The sequence below is a fragment of the Pelobates fuscus genome, chromosome 11 (assembly GCF_036172605.1).
Source record: "Pelobates fuscus isolate aPelFus1 chromosome 11, aPelFus1.pri, whole genome shotgun sequence".
Classification (NCBI taxonomy): Eukaryota; Metazoa; Chordata; class Amphibia; order Anura; family Pelobatidae; genus Pelobates; species Pelobates fuscus.
In genome coordinates this window covers 26,375,945-26,391,631 of record NC_086327.1, presented here as the reverse complement: position 1 = coordinate 26,391,631, position 15,687 = coordinate 26,375,945, and the positions used below count along the sequence as shown (strand labels likewise).

The following is a 15,687-nucleotide window of genomic DNA, read 5'->3' as shown; positions in this document are numbered from 1 at the left end:
TAAGTGTATATTTGTGTTTTTTTAATTATTCAGGAAGGTAGAGGTACCGACACACCAGGCTGTGAGGTTTGCATTAAGACTACGAAAACAGGCAATCATATTTCCCAGACCCTTATTTGGCATTCACAATATGAGTGTAAAGGACATGTATCTAAGTGTAGATACTTGAGTATAGATTATAGTGTATGCCATCTAAGAGCAGGAGAACCTAGGTGTTTTAGTCCAGAGTATCAACCCCGTACAATTTGGTTGACCCTTCGGAATGGAGACTCACAGGGGACCCTGATAAATAAGACCATACTAGAAACCGTACATTCTTCAGGTGTTCTGCTATTTGATGCATGTAAGGCGATATCAGGTGGTAGGAAACCGTGGAATGTATGTGGTGATCTTAAATGGGAAAGAACGTATGGGTCTAATGATAAATATATTTGCCCCAGTAGTAAGTACAAATATATGGATCCAAAGTGCCCAAACAAAGATAGAATTATTGTCCGTATTGGTCCTGTGTAGGGTGGGCAACCTGGGGACAAACAGTAGATAAGGATACGATTCATAGATAGGTTTGGGAACTTATTTGGGTTCCAGATATATGGAACAGGTTTGGATCCTGGGACAATATTATTTATATGAATAGAGACCGATACTGTGGCAACCCAGACTCATCAGGTCTTTCATTCCTTCTATGAGGAGATGAGTGTGGAAAATAAGATCCCCCATAATGCGAAAAACGTATTTATAGATCTAGCCAAAAGCATTGCTGGTAGTCTTAATGTAACCAACTGCTATGTGTGTGGAGGTACTAACATGGGAAGCAAAGGAGGTAATGTATTCCAGTTCTGAGACAGTTGAACAGTTAATATCTTCTCAAGCTGATTATCAAATGAGTGTTAGAGGTAAATCTGAGTGGCGATTAAAGACCTCCATTATAGGTTATGTTTGCATAGCAAGGAAAGGAATAATATTTAATACATCTGTAGGAGAATTGACTTGTCTAGGGCAAAAAGCTTATAATGATAGTACAAAAGATACAACTTGGTGGTCAGCTTCAAATGTCTCAGAACCACCTAAACCTAATTTATACCAAATTTAAAGGATATGTGGTTTGACCTATCTGCTACATCTAGTTGGAAAGCCCCAGCAAATGTGTACTGGATCTGTGGTAAGAAAGCCTATTCGGAGTTACCACAGGACTGGGAAGGGGCATGTGTATTAGGTATGCTCAAACCATCCTTCTTCTTGTTGCCAATTGAAACAGGAGAGACCTTGGGAGTTAAGGTTTATGATGTGAATCATAAAAAGAAGCTAGCATCCTTGAATGTAGGTAGCTGGGAAGATAATGAGTGGCACTGGCTACCTTAGCGCGCTTCATTGCCAATAGGAGGGATGTAATATGTGAGGGAACTGGTTAACAGCCAAACTGTGTGCCCATGAAGTGTTATTGTATTCTAATACAGGGATTCAAGCCTCATTCTACCATTAGGCAATTATGGATTCCTCTGTAAAGCACATAGCCTTCTTACCAGGTAAACCAGTTGGGCTGATAAAGTCCTCCATTCACTTCCAGTGCAAATAGAAGGAGGTGTATGTGGAAAGTTCAATCTCAGCAACTGTTGTCTGCACATAGATGATGAAGGGCAGGCAGTGGCTGATCTCACAAGCCACATGGCTAAACTGACGCATGTACCGACTTAAGCCTGGAACGGGTACAATTCTAGTAGTTGGTTTGGAAGTAGGTACGAGCAGCTTGGAGGGATCAAGACATTGGTAGGAGGAGTCATGTTGATTATAGTGTTGTGTCTCTTTCTACCATGTTTGGTTCCATTGGTAATTAGGTCCATACAGAGTGTCATAGAGAGCACGACAGAAAGGAAAACAGCTGTGCATGTAATGGCTGTTTGCAAGTATGAACCCTTAGCCCAGAGAGAATATATTCAGGATGAGGAGTGCTGAAGGAATTTGTAATGATGCTAAGATGCTTACGAGGTCTGTTCTGATTCATGGCAACTTGAGGTGTAAGTAAGCGATGATTAGGTGATGCATCTGGAATTATTATATATATCAGAAGCATCAAAGGGGGGAATGTGGTGGAAGCTCGGTAGAAATTACATTTAGTAGGCAGAGATTTCCATGTGGCATATGTGTATGTTGGTGTATCAGTTAGTCAGTTACACGTAGCTAAGATACAATCAACAGTGTACTGAGCAAGTGCAGGAATGCAGGAACTGAAAACACTTCCCCTCCTCCATTCTTCTGGGTGAGCCATGTGGTCTAACAGGTAAGGGAAGTTAGGCTTTGTTCAGCTGATTGGGTAAAAAATAAATGTGGGTAGAGTTAACTATAGGAGGCGCTATATGTCTATATCATGCATTTACACAGTCAGTTCTGGGCTCAGACTGTTTGTTGTGGTGACGCTAGTCCATCTGAGCCCCGGTCGGTGAATCGAATAAAGAATCTCTTCCTTCCTGAAGAAACCTGTGTCCACTTCTCTGTGCTTGGCTTCCGTCAGTTTCTCCGGTATCATTTCTACATTACTTTTTGCTACACTCATGATTATTGACAATCTTCCATTCATGTAAACGCTTGTTCCATGTATTGTTTCTACAGAGCTCCAACAACATTTCTTTTGTTCAAGACAGGTGTTTTAGGTAATAAACTTTGACAGTTTTCAAGTTCCAGGTATCGTAACAGAGTGGACGGATCACTGGCATGGATAAATCTTCCTGTTACAGAGATATGATGAGGCAGCAGCCTAACCAATAAAATGACAAGCCGTACTGAATATACACCCTTTAAGGTACGTTGACAAAAGTCGAAGATGTCAGAGGAGGGAGGTTTAAATCTAGAAGCAGTGAGACTGGACAAACAGCAATTGAGGAAGCTGGGACAAAGTAGCGAAACACGTTTCAAAGGCACTCTGTGGGCTTTTTCATAGTGGTACAACTGGTTTTTAATTGCTTTTATTGTTTTTACTTATAGGCTTGCAAGCCATAAATATACTTTCTATTTTATAATAAAGTATTGTGGAGGAATCTACCGTCAAATTCATATGGATTTGTGTGTTTTATCTTTTTCCATTCAGGAAAATATACGAACACTTTGTTATGATATACGAACACTTTGCATTTAACTCCCGAACGAGAACCACCCTGGTACCCCATTAGAATGTTCTCACCTAGTAACTTAAGTGCAAAACCTCAAGCGAAGTAAGTAATGAATGCTTCCCCTGGGTGGCCGCCATTTCGTATAACCAAAAGCACGTGGTCGACAAAAGAGTGTGACCATTTTTTCTTCCGAACGTGGGCAGTGGTACTTGGTCGTCGAGTGTTAGGAACGCTTTTCCGCTAGGCACTCGCACGAACCCCGGTAAAGATTAGACTGCTGCCTGTTCTACTTCTCAACCAACTTTATGAACAATGTTCGGCAGATGGGAACTACCGAACAGGGGGAGCATTCGTTCCCTGAAATTAAAAGAATCCCTTGCATGGCACAAGAACCCCCAAACTGACACCGGCCAGGAGACCTATTTCCCTGGAACTGTTTTGGGCTAGCGCCTCGTGTCCGCCCGGTCAAAACTTTACCCCGGTGGCATTCCAGTTCCATCGAACCAATCTGAGTGATCTTTGGATATGTTATACACTCAGATAGGGTCTACGTGGGGATATAACTTTTGTGGGGTTCCTAGTTATGGTGGGGGTACTGTATAGTTTGTATAGATTTTTGTACCCAAGAGATAATAGAATTATAGGGTTTTTTTCATGTAATTATCTCTCACGCACAAAGGATCCTGGGAATGAAAACCCTGTGTTATTGTGTTGGAGACACCATATAGGGGTCTATGCATAAAAGCCGTGTGTGGCCTGAAAAAAATCAGTTGGCCCCCAGAACTTTATGTTTCGTCTGGTGGGAATGGATGTCTGCATGCTTTAATGGTTCCAATTTGGCTGAGAGAAGGAATAAGCGGAGGTAACCAGTCGGGTTAAATAGCCCTCTACCTGCTGTTCCAGCCAGCAATTTTAAAGGAATGTTACCGCTTGTGTAATAGAGCCATTATATCATGAGCCAGATTATGTGGCTCCACCCCAGGTGAATTTATCCTTATACTTATTTTTTGCACTATTGGCATCTCTTATCTGTTTAAGCATCCCCCAAAGCGGAGTCCCTACCATAAAGAGGTGGAACCTCATACATACCAAATGCTAATGTATCCAGAGTCAGATTTAATTGGCTCTGAAAAGTGTGAGTATACACATTTATTATCTTTTCACTATATTCACCTGTTTAAACCGTATACACTGTGTTTTGTATTTATTTTACTTTTTGAGTATTTACCATGCTGTATTCCAGGGACAAGTAGTTCTGGACACTGCCATCTAGTCTTTTCCCCCCTTTAGCCTGACCACAGGCAAGGTGGCAGCGCTGCTACAGGGTCTTCCCATAAGGCCCCTTGCAAAGCCGTCCGCAGGAAACATGTGGTCTGCACTTCCAGTAAATGTGCTGTGTATATAGCTAAGGTGTGCTGGGAGAACGTTCCTCAAGATCAGTCAAAAAGGCCAGGCCTTGCTTACTTAGTTTGTCCCTAGCCCCAATTTCTGCTTCCCTCTCAGCTTTGTGTTTTATTTTTTAATTCACAGGAAAAAAACTGTACAATATGGAAGATCAGCATCCTAACCAAAGGTGAAATGAATATAGCAAAGAGAAAGGTCCGGGCACTCAAAGGTAAATCCAGTGCAGACTTTGCTGGACACGAAAAGGCAAGCACCTACCTCACTTGCTTGGATTGGAAAAAATAAAACTTCATGTGACTGTGCTTTACACTACTGGCATGGGTTTTAATTTTTGAACTTCCAGAGTCCCTGACAGCTTCCCTTTCACCCTGCGGCCAAAGGCAAGTTTTAACTACCATGCCAGGGTATAGCTTACTTCTCCGAATGGTCATGAAGCAAGCTGCTATTTTGAGCTATGATGTATGGAACAAGAGGGACGTGAACTGCAATTAGCAACTGGGAAACAAGTTTATGTCAAAACGGAAAAGGAACAGAATAAGGCGTTAATATGGGCAATGGAGGCATAAATAGGTGGTTTGCACTAGCAAATATATTTAGAAAATGTTATTATGGCTAATATTTATATGGGGTTTATTTGTATTTTAGAATGTGTGTGTGTGGTATATCATTAAAGGGTCAGTCTAAGCAGAGTGTATTACTGAAAAGTACACAGCCACTGCCACTAAAGAGAGCCCACCAGGGCTTTCAATCAAACAGACCAGAACACTTAGTTCAGGGGTGCTTATACTAAAGGAATATTATAGTCACCTAAACAACTTTAGCTTAATGAAGCAGTTTTAGTGTATAGAACATGCTTCTCAGGTTTCACAGCTCAATTCACTGCCATTTAGGAGTTAAATCACTTTTTTTCTGTTTATGCAGCAATTGTCACACCTCCCCTGACTCTGATTGACAGAGCCTGCATGAAAAAAAAACAACTGGTTTCACTTTCAATCAGATGTAATTTAACAAACAATTGTATCTCTTTCTCTGTAAATTGAACTTTAAAGGGACACTATAGTCACTCAGACCACTTCAGCTTAATGAAGTGGTTTGGGTGCCAGATCCTTCTAGGGTTAACCCTGCCTGCTGTAAACATATCAGTTTCAGAGAAACTGCTACGTTTACATTTGGGGTTAAGCCAGCCTCTAGTGGCTGTCTTCCGAACAGCCACTAGAGGCGCATCTGCGACGCTGAAGGCATATTATGCCTCCATCATGCAGGGCGTCCATAGGAAAGCATTGAAAAAAAAATGGACACTTTGAATGCGCGCACGGCACTGCCGCGCATGTGCATTCCGTTCCGCTGACGTCAGACAGGGGAGCTGATGTCGGCGGGGGAGGAGAGGTAAGGGAGCCCGGCGGTGGAAGAAGGTGAGTAACTGAAGGGGTTTTAACCGCTTTAAAGTTGCATGCAGGGAAGTGTGACTAGGGTTCATAAACAAAGTGATTTAACTCCTAAATGGCAGATAATTGAGCAGTGAGACTGCAGGGACATGATCTATACACCCAAACTGCTTCATTAAAGGGACACTATAGTCACCTAGACCACTTCAGCTTAATGAAGTGGTCTGGGTGCCAGGTCCCTCAGGTTTTAACCCTTCAGATGCAAACATAGCAGTTTCAGAGAAACTGCTATGTTTACATTTGGGGTTAATCCAGCCTCTAGTGGCTGTCTTCCGGACACTAGAGGCGCATCTAGTCCATCTTTCCTATGGACTCTTTAAATGCGCGCACGGCACTTGCCCCGCATGCACATTCCGCTCCACTGGGGAGCTGTCGCCGGATGGGGAGGAGAGGTCATCAGCGCCGAGGGAGCTGATAAAGGTAAGCTGCTACCCCTTCAGTGCCACGGGAGGGGAACCCTGAGGGTCGGGGCACCCTCAGGAAAACCGCTTTGTTTTCCTGACACTATAGTGATCCTTTAAGCTAAAGTTGTTTTGGTGACTATAGTGTCCCTTTAATTCTGCACACAAGTCACACTACAGAGAATGCTAGCTTTGCCCACCTAAGAGAGATGGGCTGCAGACAGCACATAAATGGTCTCCGGCTCATCCCATGCTAAAATACAGTCTGATTCACTAAACAGTGAACCAGGCTGCGGATTATCTGATAGCACCAGCTGTATGGCTGCTATCAGTTTAAAGAGCAACTCAAATAATCCTATGTAATAATCTGAACTGATCTTTAGGAATAAATAACTTATTTATAGGAGCATCTCGTCTTTATCTGGCAGGTTTCAGGCCTGCAGCTGCCCACTAAATACTGATTCCACTGGCAGCTTAAAAGGTAAGTATATATATATTTTTTTTTTCATGTAATTTGTTAGCAATGGTTTTTAAAGGATCACTAGAGTGTCAGGAAAACCAAGTGGTTTTCCTGACACTATAGTGCCCCCACCCTCAGGGTACCCCTCCGTGGCGCTGGAGGGGTTAAAACCCCTTCAGCCATTTACCTTATTCCAGCGCCGGGCTCCCTCGGCGCTGGTGACCTCTCCTCCCCCGCCGACGTCAGGTCCCCCGTCCGACGTCAGCTGAGCCGAATGTGCATGCAGAAGCGCCTCTAGTGGCTGCCCGGAAGACAACCACTAGAGGCTGACTTAACCCCAAATGTAAACATAGCAGTTTCTCTGAAACTGCTATGTTTGCATCTGAAGGGTTAAAACCTGAGGGACCTGGCACCCAGACCACTTCATTGAGCTGAAGTGGTCTGGGTGACTATAGTGTCCCTTTAATGTATCATCCATACATAATGCAATAAAAAATACTGGGTCACAAATTACTTTAAAAACTTGCAACATGGCATTGAAAAGCACTGTATAAAATTGACAAAGCGAGTGAAATAATGTAAAATATGATAACAATAATGTATAATAATAATAATAATAATAATATATATAATAATGTATAATAATAATAGTAATATATAATAATAATAATATAATAATAATAATAATGTATAATAATAATGTATAATAATTATAATTATAATAATAACAATAATATAGGTGTCTGGTATTTGCAGAATGCTTGGCAGGGGGTTATTACCTGCCTGCTGCTGCCTTTGCTCCTGCAGTATAAGGGCACACCGCTACTGGCCGTCAGGCACAGCAGGAACACGGGAGATTCCTCCATTGCTTCACTCACTGGCAAAACAAACCACCAGCTTCACCATAGGCAACAGTAGAGCTGGCAGCCGCCATCTTGCCCTCCAGAGGCATGCCGGGAAGACGAGCCGAAGGATTCAGACGCCGTTGCTAGGTTACGGGGTCAGGCTGGCCAGCTCGTCATCCTGCGCAGCACTTTGATGGGAGGAGCGTGCGATAACGCTAAGCGGACACTAGAGGGCGCATGACACAAGCAAAGCATTTAGACCTGTTTGCTGAAGGATTACAATGTAACAATGCATTCAGTGCTCAAGGGGTTTGATGTTAAAGTGGGGATTTTTTATTTTTTTTTTTACTTCTGGTTTTATTGTTTGTTTGTTTTTTTTGTTTGTTTTTTTGTTTATCTTATGCATTCATATACATTGTTATAGTTACCAATATTAAAAAATAAATAAGGATAACGGTATAGACTGGCATACTTGCTAAGAGGGGCAATGTTTGGGTAAGATATTCTGGTTAGGCAATTGAGCATTAGAGTTGTTTCTTAGGCTGTGTTTTCTGTTCTACCTGCTGTTCAATGAGTAGTGCTGCCCTAACGTAGAACTTGCAGCCTCTATCACTCCATTTTTCACTATGGTCTGAATGTACAAGGCCAAGGGCTAGTTTGGAGAAAAGCACGCAGGATATATAGGGGAAAACTAGAGGCAAAAATTCAAGGATAGTTCACTAAACTTACTATATTGTACAATTTTCCAAACGGATTTAGGTGAGCTTTGCTTTAGTACAAATGACCCTGCAAATGACCCTGCAATGAGCCCGCAAATGACCCACAAGTTCTCCAAGTAGTTCAAGGATCTCTCAAGGATGAATTTCTGGATGATTCTCATGCTATTTCCAGAGTTAATAAATGACGACTGGCAGGACAAGTAGCCAATAGACATAAGTTCATAAATGGATAAAAGAAACCGGGGTCCCTCAAACAGCCTATTAATCAGGAGGGACAATTGGCGTACACAAGGGGTGTGCCCAGGCACATCATAATGCAAGGCACACTGTCCCATATTTAGTTCTTTAGCGATGCTTATACATCTTTTTTGGAATAGCTCGTGATCCAGTTTAAGATAAAGATTATAATTTATCTTTGTGGATGATGTTCATTAGTTAATGGAACATTTTGAAGTTTGTAGTTTAAGTACGTGTTCAGTTTGCAATAAAATTTAAAAAAAAATAGCTATATTTTTTGTAATTTGTGGAATAAAAATTGCCCTTTCATTAAAGGGACACTATAGTCACCTGAACAACTTTAGCTTAATGAAGCAGTTTTGGTGTATAGAACATGCCCCTGCAGCCTCACTGCTCAATCCTCTACCATTTAGGAGTTAAATCCCTTTGTTTATGAACCCTAGTCACACCTCCCTGCATGTGACTTGCACAGCCTTCCATAAACACTTCCTGTAAAGAGAGCCCTATTTAGGCTTTCTTTATTGCAAGTTCTGTTTAATTAAGATTTTCTTATCCCCTTCTATGTTAATAGCTTGCTAGATCCCGCAAGAGCCTCCTGTATGTGATTAAAGTTCAATTTAGAGCTTGAGATACAATTATTTAAGGTAAATTACATCTGTTTGAAAGTGAAACCAGTTTTTTTTTCATGCAGGCTCTGTCAATCATAGCCAGGGGAGGTGTGGCTAGGGCTGCATAAACAGAAACAAAGTGATTTAATTCCTAAATGACAGTGAATTGAGCAGTGAAATTGCAGGGAAATGATCTATACACTAAAACTGCTTTATTTAGCTAAAGTAATTTAGGTGACTATAGTGTTCCTTTAATAAAAAAAATATCTCTGCGTGCACACTCTAATGAAATGTACTGTCCATGTGAAAGACAGGGACCCGGCAATATGGTTCCTCCTATTTTTTTCAGGCCATAGGTAGCAATGATAGGGTTAATAATAAAGCAAGTGGACACAGCCATAAGCCATCTAAATTTATGTAAGTTTAATAATAATACTCTACATAGCCCCTTATGGGAACAGAATCTTATTGTAACACAACAAGTGACTTTCCAGTTACACGGATCTCCACTGCCTGAGCATTAACCAACTAAACTACTCTTAGGAGAGTAGATATGAAAATTATAATGCAGAGTCTATGCCCTATGGAAACAGATTGAACCAGCTAGGGATTTTAAATGTGACTTAGCCAAGATTCTGCCCCAAACGAGCAAGCTACGGTACCTCCACCACCCGTGGACACAGTTTGACACTTGCTGTTTGATTCATAGTGCCAGTGGTGATATGACATTATATCTCACATGACACTACTCACACATTCCAACTCTCCCAAAGGTTCCGGGAGTCTCCCGCATTTTCATAGTGGTTCCCTGACAACTGCAAATTGTATACAATATCCTTGAAATCACACACACAAACATATATGTCAGATTGAGTGTGTGATTTCAAGGATATTGTATATGATTTACGGGCCACCCAATGGGTATTATCGCTGAACAGGGGCCCGGTCGGGCATCTTCAGTATCGGTCAGCTGGAAAGAAGGGACAGACAATTATGTGTCTGAGGATGTCAATGTGTGTATCTGAGTGTGTGTCAATGTGTGTATCTGTGTGTCAGTGTGTATCTGAGTGTGTGTTTATGTTAGTGTGTATCTGTATGTCAGTGTGTGTATCTGAGTGTGTGTCAGTGTGCGTATCTGTGTGTTAGTGTGTAGAGTAAATAATAGATCTTGTTCTGCTCCCCACGGTGGGATTAGAATTCCCTAGATGCGAGGTGTGCGGTCCTGGGCTTTATGTGTTACCCTCTAGCTATCAGAAGACTAGCATGTGGACATATTTGATGCTACTTTTTACCAGTTTGTTCACTTATTTGGAAGATCGTGCATCTTACCTTTCAGACTTATGTACTGGAGATTTTACCTAATTAATAAAAATACGTAAAACAGCAGAAACTGTAGAAGTAATGCATTGATATTATTATTATTATTATTATTAACATTTATATAGTGCCAACATTTTCCACAGTGCTTTACAGTAATACATTTGTGACAGAGACAAAAAGCTCACATTCTAAGAGGAAGGGAAAAAGGAACACAAAATGATGAGAACTGTGTAAGAAGGAATGAGAGGGTGGTGGATAGGATGACCGTGTTTAGTTATTGATATGAGAGTAACAAGTGGAGGCCATGTACAGTAGAAGGAGAGAGAGTTGAGTGAACTGGACTGTGAAAAATGTACGTTATGTGGAGGGGATATCAGAATTGGAACAATCGGCACAAACATTCCAATGGTTGCCAAGGTGATTGCTCCATGTTTTTATAACAATGTCAAATAAATCTGTGTCTAACTATAATGCATACAGTAACACTAATGTACTTTTTTTTAAAACCAGTACGAGCCATCTGAATAGAAAGGTCTTCATTTATTTATTATATTTATGTTTATCTTCTACGAGTAATTATTTGCTGTTTGTTTGTTTTTTTGGGAAAATATTGCATTTGTGTAAAAAAAAAAATATATGTATATAACAAATGTAACAAGGATCTGTCACTTTGTCACCTCTTTGGTTCAGACACCATTCCTCCAGTGTACGATATGGAAGTGATGCGTTCAAAGCACCGTGATCACTACAGCTCATTGCAGTAGTTATGGTACAAGGAGTCTGTCCTAGCCTATCGTTGTTGTCCTGGGTTGAGCGGATAAAGCGAAAGTTTGACATCCGCATTATATGAGCGGCAAAGCTCAGGGGATGGAACATTGGTACAGAGGGAGCCCCAGTTTTCAAGATTAAGATGTAAAAAACCCAATGATTATAATGGTTATTGTATTTAGAGGACCACTTTAATTTGCATGGTAAACCCTACCCTAGCTATGACAGGAAAGTTAAACAAATTATGATAGTGAATAAAAATAAATAAATAGCATTCTATATTTAAAAAAACACAGCCCAGGGCAATCATGTAGTTAGCGATCAGTGCAAAAGAAATCTCACAATACGACTGTCTTCAAGTGGAAAAATTTGAATATCACTCCATCATTCCAAATTGCTTTAGTAAAATATTACTGCACACAAGATATTATGTTATACAAATACAAATGATTAAGGACAAAAATTAAGTTATATATTTAAAACATATAATATGTTTATCTTGAGCCCAGCGCTCAATTATCTACGCTTATCAACAAACCTTATCGTCAAGGGATGTTACTTGTCTTTTTTACATGTTGTGAAAAGAGAATCAAGATTGTAAACAAAATTACTCTTATCTTTAAAGGATTCTAAGCACTATAACCACTACAGCTAAGTGTAGCTGCAATTGATTAATAGCATCAGTGGGTGGAGTCAGACCTCTTTAAAATAATGCTGTTTCCTAAATATATATATATATGGAAGTGTATGACATTGAATAGGACTTGATGGCTGGATTCCTTCATGCAGAGAGTGAGGATGACCAGAGTCGGTTAGGCGACCAAAAGTCGCCTAACAAGCAGGAAGTGCATCTAGTGGCTGTCTGATTGACAGCCACTAGAGGCAGTCTTAGTTCTGCAAGGTATTTATTGCAGTTTCTCAAAAAATGCAGTGATTTACATTGCAAGACTAAGTGGGACAGGGACATTGCACCCAGACCACTTCAATGAGCTGAAGTGGTCTGGGTGCCTTTAGTGTTCCTTTAAGGCAAAACTGAAAACAGGAACTTGCGGCCCTGAATACATGTATACGCTAACAGTTCATCTTGACCTCAATATTACCGCCCAGTCGCTTGCCATTCATTTCTATATTTCCAGCGTTGCAAGATTTAAAAAGAAAACCGTTTTTATCTGTAACCGAAAGTATCTTACTAAACTATTACCAGGCTGGTAATTGTTGAAGTGAATGGGATATTAGTCACTTTAATATAATATTTCCAGAACTCTATCTATAAAGGAAAAAAGCAATTAGTGGGAATTAGATGCACTTTCTTGCCTGTGTGTGCCGTGACATGCAGGTCAATGCTTTTCATTTTTTGATAACATTACTTTTTCTGCCCGTTTGTTTAAATGAATTGTTTTGTTCAGTCTTTGTTCTCTCTGCTTAATTTATCAGACAACCAATTAGTAATTATGTGCTTGTATCATTTTGGTGAAAAGACTTAGCCAATGATCTTACTGTACATGCAATTTTAAGCTACTAATCTGTCTCTATTGTACAATAAAGAGATGGTGCGAGCAATCAGATTGTCTTTGTTTTGCGCAGCCAGGAGGACAGCTAGGGTCGAAATATCAAACCTTGTTTTTATGGGAATCACATCAGTTCCTTGTGTCGTTTATAAGCAGCACATGAAAGGTGCTTCCCTGATAATTGACGTATATTAATATATTAGACATTTCTAATGATTTGACTTTTCAAATCCTACATTTGAATTCTATATACTGTAGGGAAGAATATTTAAAGGACTGTCTATCTGTAGATCATATGTGTTCAAGAAAGCATGCTAAATCTGGCAACCCTAGGTACAACCATGGGCACAGCTAGGAGGGGGCTGAAGCTCAGGATATGGGTCCCAGGATCTCTACAGTTGGTGGAAGAGACATGATGATATTTGTAACGGATCACCTGGCACCCCGACTGGGTACCTCCATTGACGGATACTCCTAGCATTTACCAAGGACCATCAGCACCACACTGAGCACTCCACTGCAGACCCCACGAACCGCCGCAGCTTGGTTGGGGTCTCGCCGTCTCCTATCCACCCTGGACCTACGACAAGGCTCCAGGTTCCAGCGGGTGAACCTCTCTTGCCCCAGAAAGCAAAGCAGGAACAGGAACAAGCTCTTAGAAGAGCTTAGTGATTATAGCAAGGGAGTATGAAGAGCATAGCAATCCCTTGTAGCAGATACCCCCCAATAAGAGACAGGACTCTAAATTGAGGGTGAAGTAGAACTGGTTTAATGAGCACAAAGACATTTCTCATATACAGTGGAGCACAGGACACACACACAAAAGCCAATCAAAACCATATTGTATAATTATACACTCCCAGATACTGTACACAAACCCTCCCCTCTGCATGTGATACAATTAACAAACTAAGTGGACTCACTTAATTACCACAAGCAGAAAATATAAATTTTTACCCAAAGTCCAGAAACACCCCAAAACACAAACATATCCCCATAAATCCTATATCCCTGGATAGCCCTGATCTGGGTGAACAATCTGTGTGTGTGTGTGTGTGTGTGTCTGTGTCTGTCAAGTAAGTTTGTGTGTGTGTGTGTGTCTGGAAGTGAGTGCGTGTGTCTGGAAGTGTGTGCGTGTGTGTCTGGAAGTGAGTGTGTATGTCTGAAAGCAATTGTGTCTGTCAGTAAGTGTGTGTGTGTGTGTGTCTGTCAGTGAGTGTGTGTCTGTCAGTAAGTGTGTGTGTGTGTGTGTGTGTGTCTGGAAGTGTTTGTGAGTGTGTGTCTGTCAGTAAGTGTGTGTGTCTGTGTCTGGAAGTGTTTGTGTGTGTGCGTCTGGAAGTGAGTGTGTGTCTGTCAGTAAGTGAGTGTGTGTTTGTCAGTAAGTGTGTGTGTCTGTCAGGGCCGTCTTTCCGCATAAGGTTTAGGTAAATGATTTTCCTATACCTGTGGACAAGTACTGTAGGTGGAATGATCTATTTAACTTTGAGCTGTGATACTGTTAAAGGGACTCTCCGGTGCTAGGAAAACATATCCGTTTTCCTGGCACTGCAGAATCCTGCAGTGCCCCTCTCCCTCCCTGCCCCCATCCCCTTCAGTGACTTACCTGAATCCAGCGCTGATGTTTTTTTTTTTTTTTAAATGGGCCTATTCCATGGGCCTGGGCCTGGAGCTGCAGCTCCATCAGCCCCTATGTTAATCCGGCCCTGCCTGCAAGGTAATTATTACAGTTTATAAAAAAACACTGCAGTAATTACACTTGCCGGGTTATGGGTGGTGGGAGTTGGCACCCAGACCACTCCAATGGGCAAAAGTGGTCTGGGTGTCTGGAGTGTACTTTTAAAGAAAACATTTGCTATGTTGCGATCATTCTTGGAATATTTCCAATAAAATTTCACGTTTTCATAATCTTAGAGTGTTGGTGTATACTACTATGATGCATGCAAATCATTTCTTTAACTTAGTCCTCCTCAAGGAAACAATAGAATTTATTTACTGAACCACAAATTGTAGCAAACCGAAATCTGAATGACAAAATTTCGGCATAAACATCTCTTCTTCCAAAAGAAATAATGGAAGTGGGGAACAGTTTGACTCCTTAAACTGTGGGGTGCAAGGGTGTCCTGACACCATAACCACTATAGCAAGCGTGGAGTGTTCCTTTAAACACCATAGTTTCTTTAAACACCACTTTGTAGTAATACTTAGGCTGATAATTTAGCATCTTACAAAATCCTACCGCATCTTGTACCAGAGCCACTTCTGCATTTCATAATCAGCTGTCATCAGATTTCTTGCTGCAAAAGTTTTGTTTAAAGAGAAACCATTTTCAAGCACGTCAACTGTCTACTGGAGATCTTACAAACTCCTTAGTAATGTATTTTGTTAGATTGTTTGACTTTGTTTTTTGCTAAGTATTTCACAAGTGAGAGGATGGCTAGGTGATGGTCGCAAAAATAAAATGTGACTTACCATATGACAAACCGAAGGAAATTACTATATTAAAAACTGTATTTTATCCTCTAAGTATACTAGGAGCTGTATAGTTTGTACATTTACTTGAATTTCTATGAAAAAGCTAACTCCTGTTTTATCTTTTCACAATCAACATACATTTTTTTTACTATCTCCCTCAAAATTTGGTGTCTGTCTTAAAAACAAATTTAGATGCTATGAGAGTCTTGGGATGTTTATGACGTCATGTTCCGCACCCTCAGTCAATAAATCCTGTGTGCAACATTGTGAAGAAGCTGCAACAGGATATTCTGTGCCCCGATTTTATTCCCTGCTGTCCCGCATCTAGGAATATCAGGGAACTGTCATAGGGTAGCACAGGGTGAGAGCATCATTAGATCTGCTTGTGTTCTGAAA

The 15,687-nt window shown here is 40.9% G+C and overlaps 1 protein-coding gene across 1 annotated transcript in view; it reads right to left on the bottom strand.

Annotated features, from left to right (window-relative positions):
• The window catches only part of FUZ (fuzzy planar cell polarity protein), an 86,133-nt gene extending 78,374 nt beyond the window's left edge, over positions 1–7,759 (bottom strand). The window contains exon 1 of the mRNA XM_063437016.1: positions 7,594–7,759. Coding sequence (XP_063293086.1) covers positions 7,594–7,680 — 87 coding nt within the window. The 5' untranslated portion in view covers positions 7,681–7,759. The remainder of the gene's footprint in view (positions 1–7,593) is intronic.
• Positions 7,760–15,687: the final 7,928 nt, after the last annotated feature.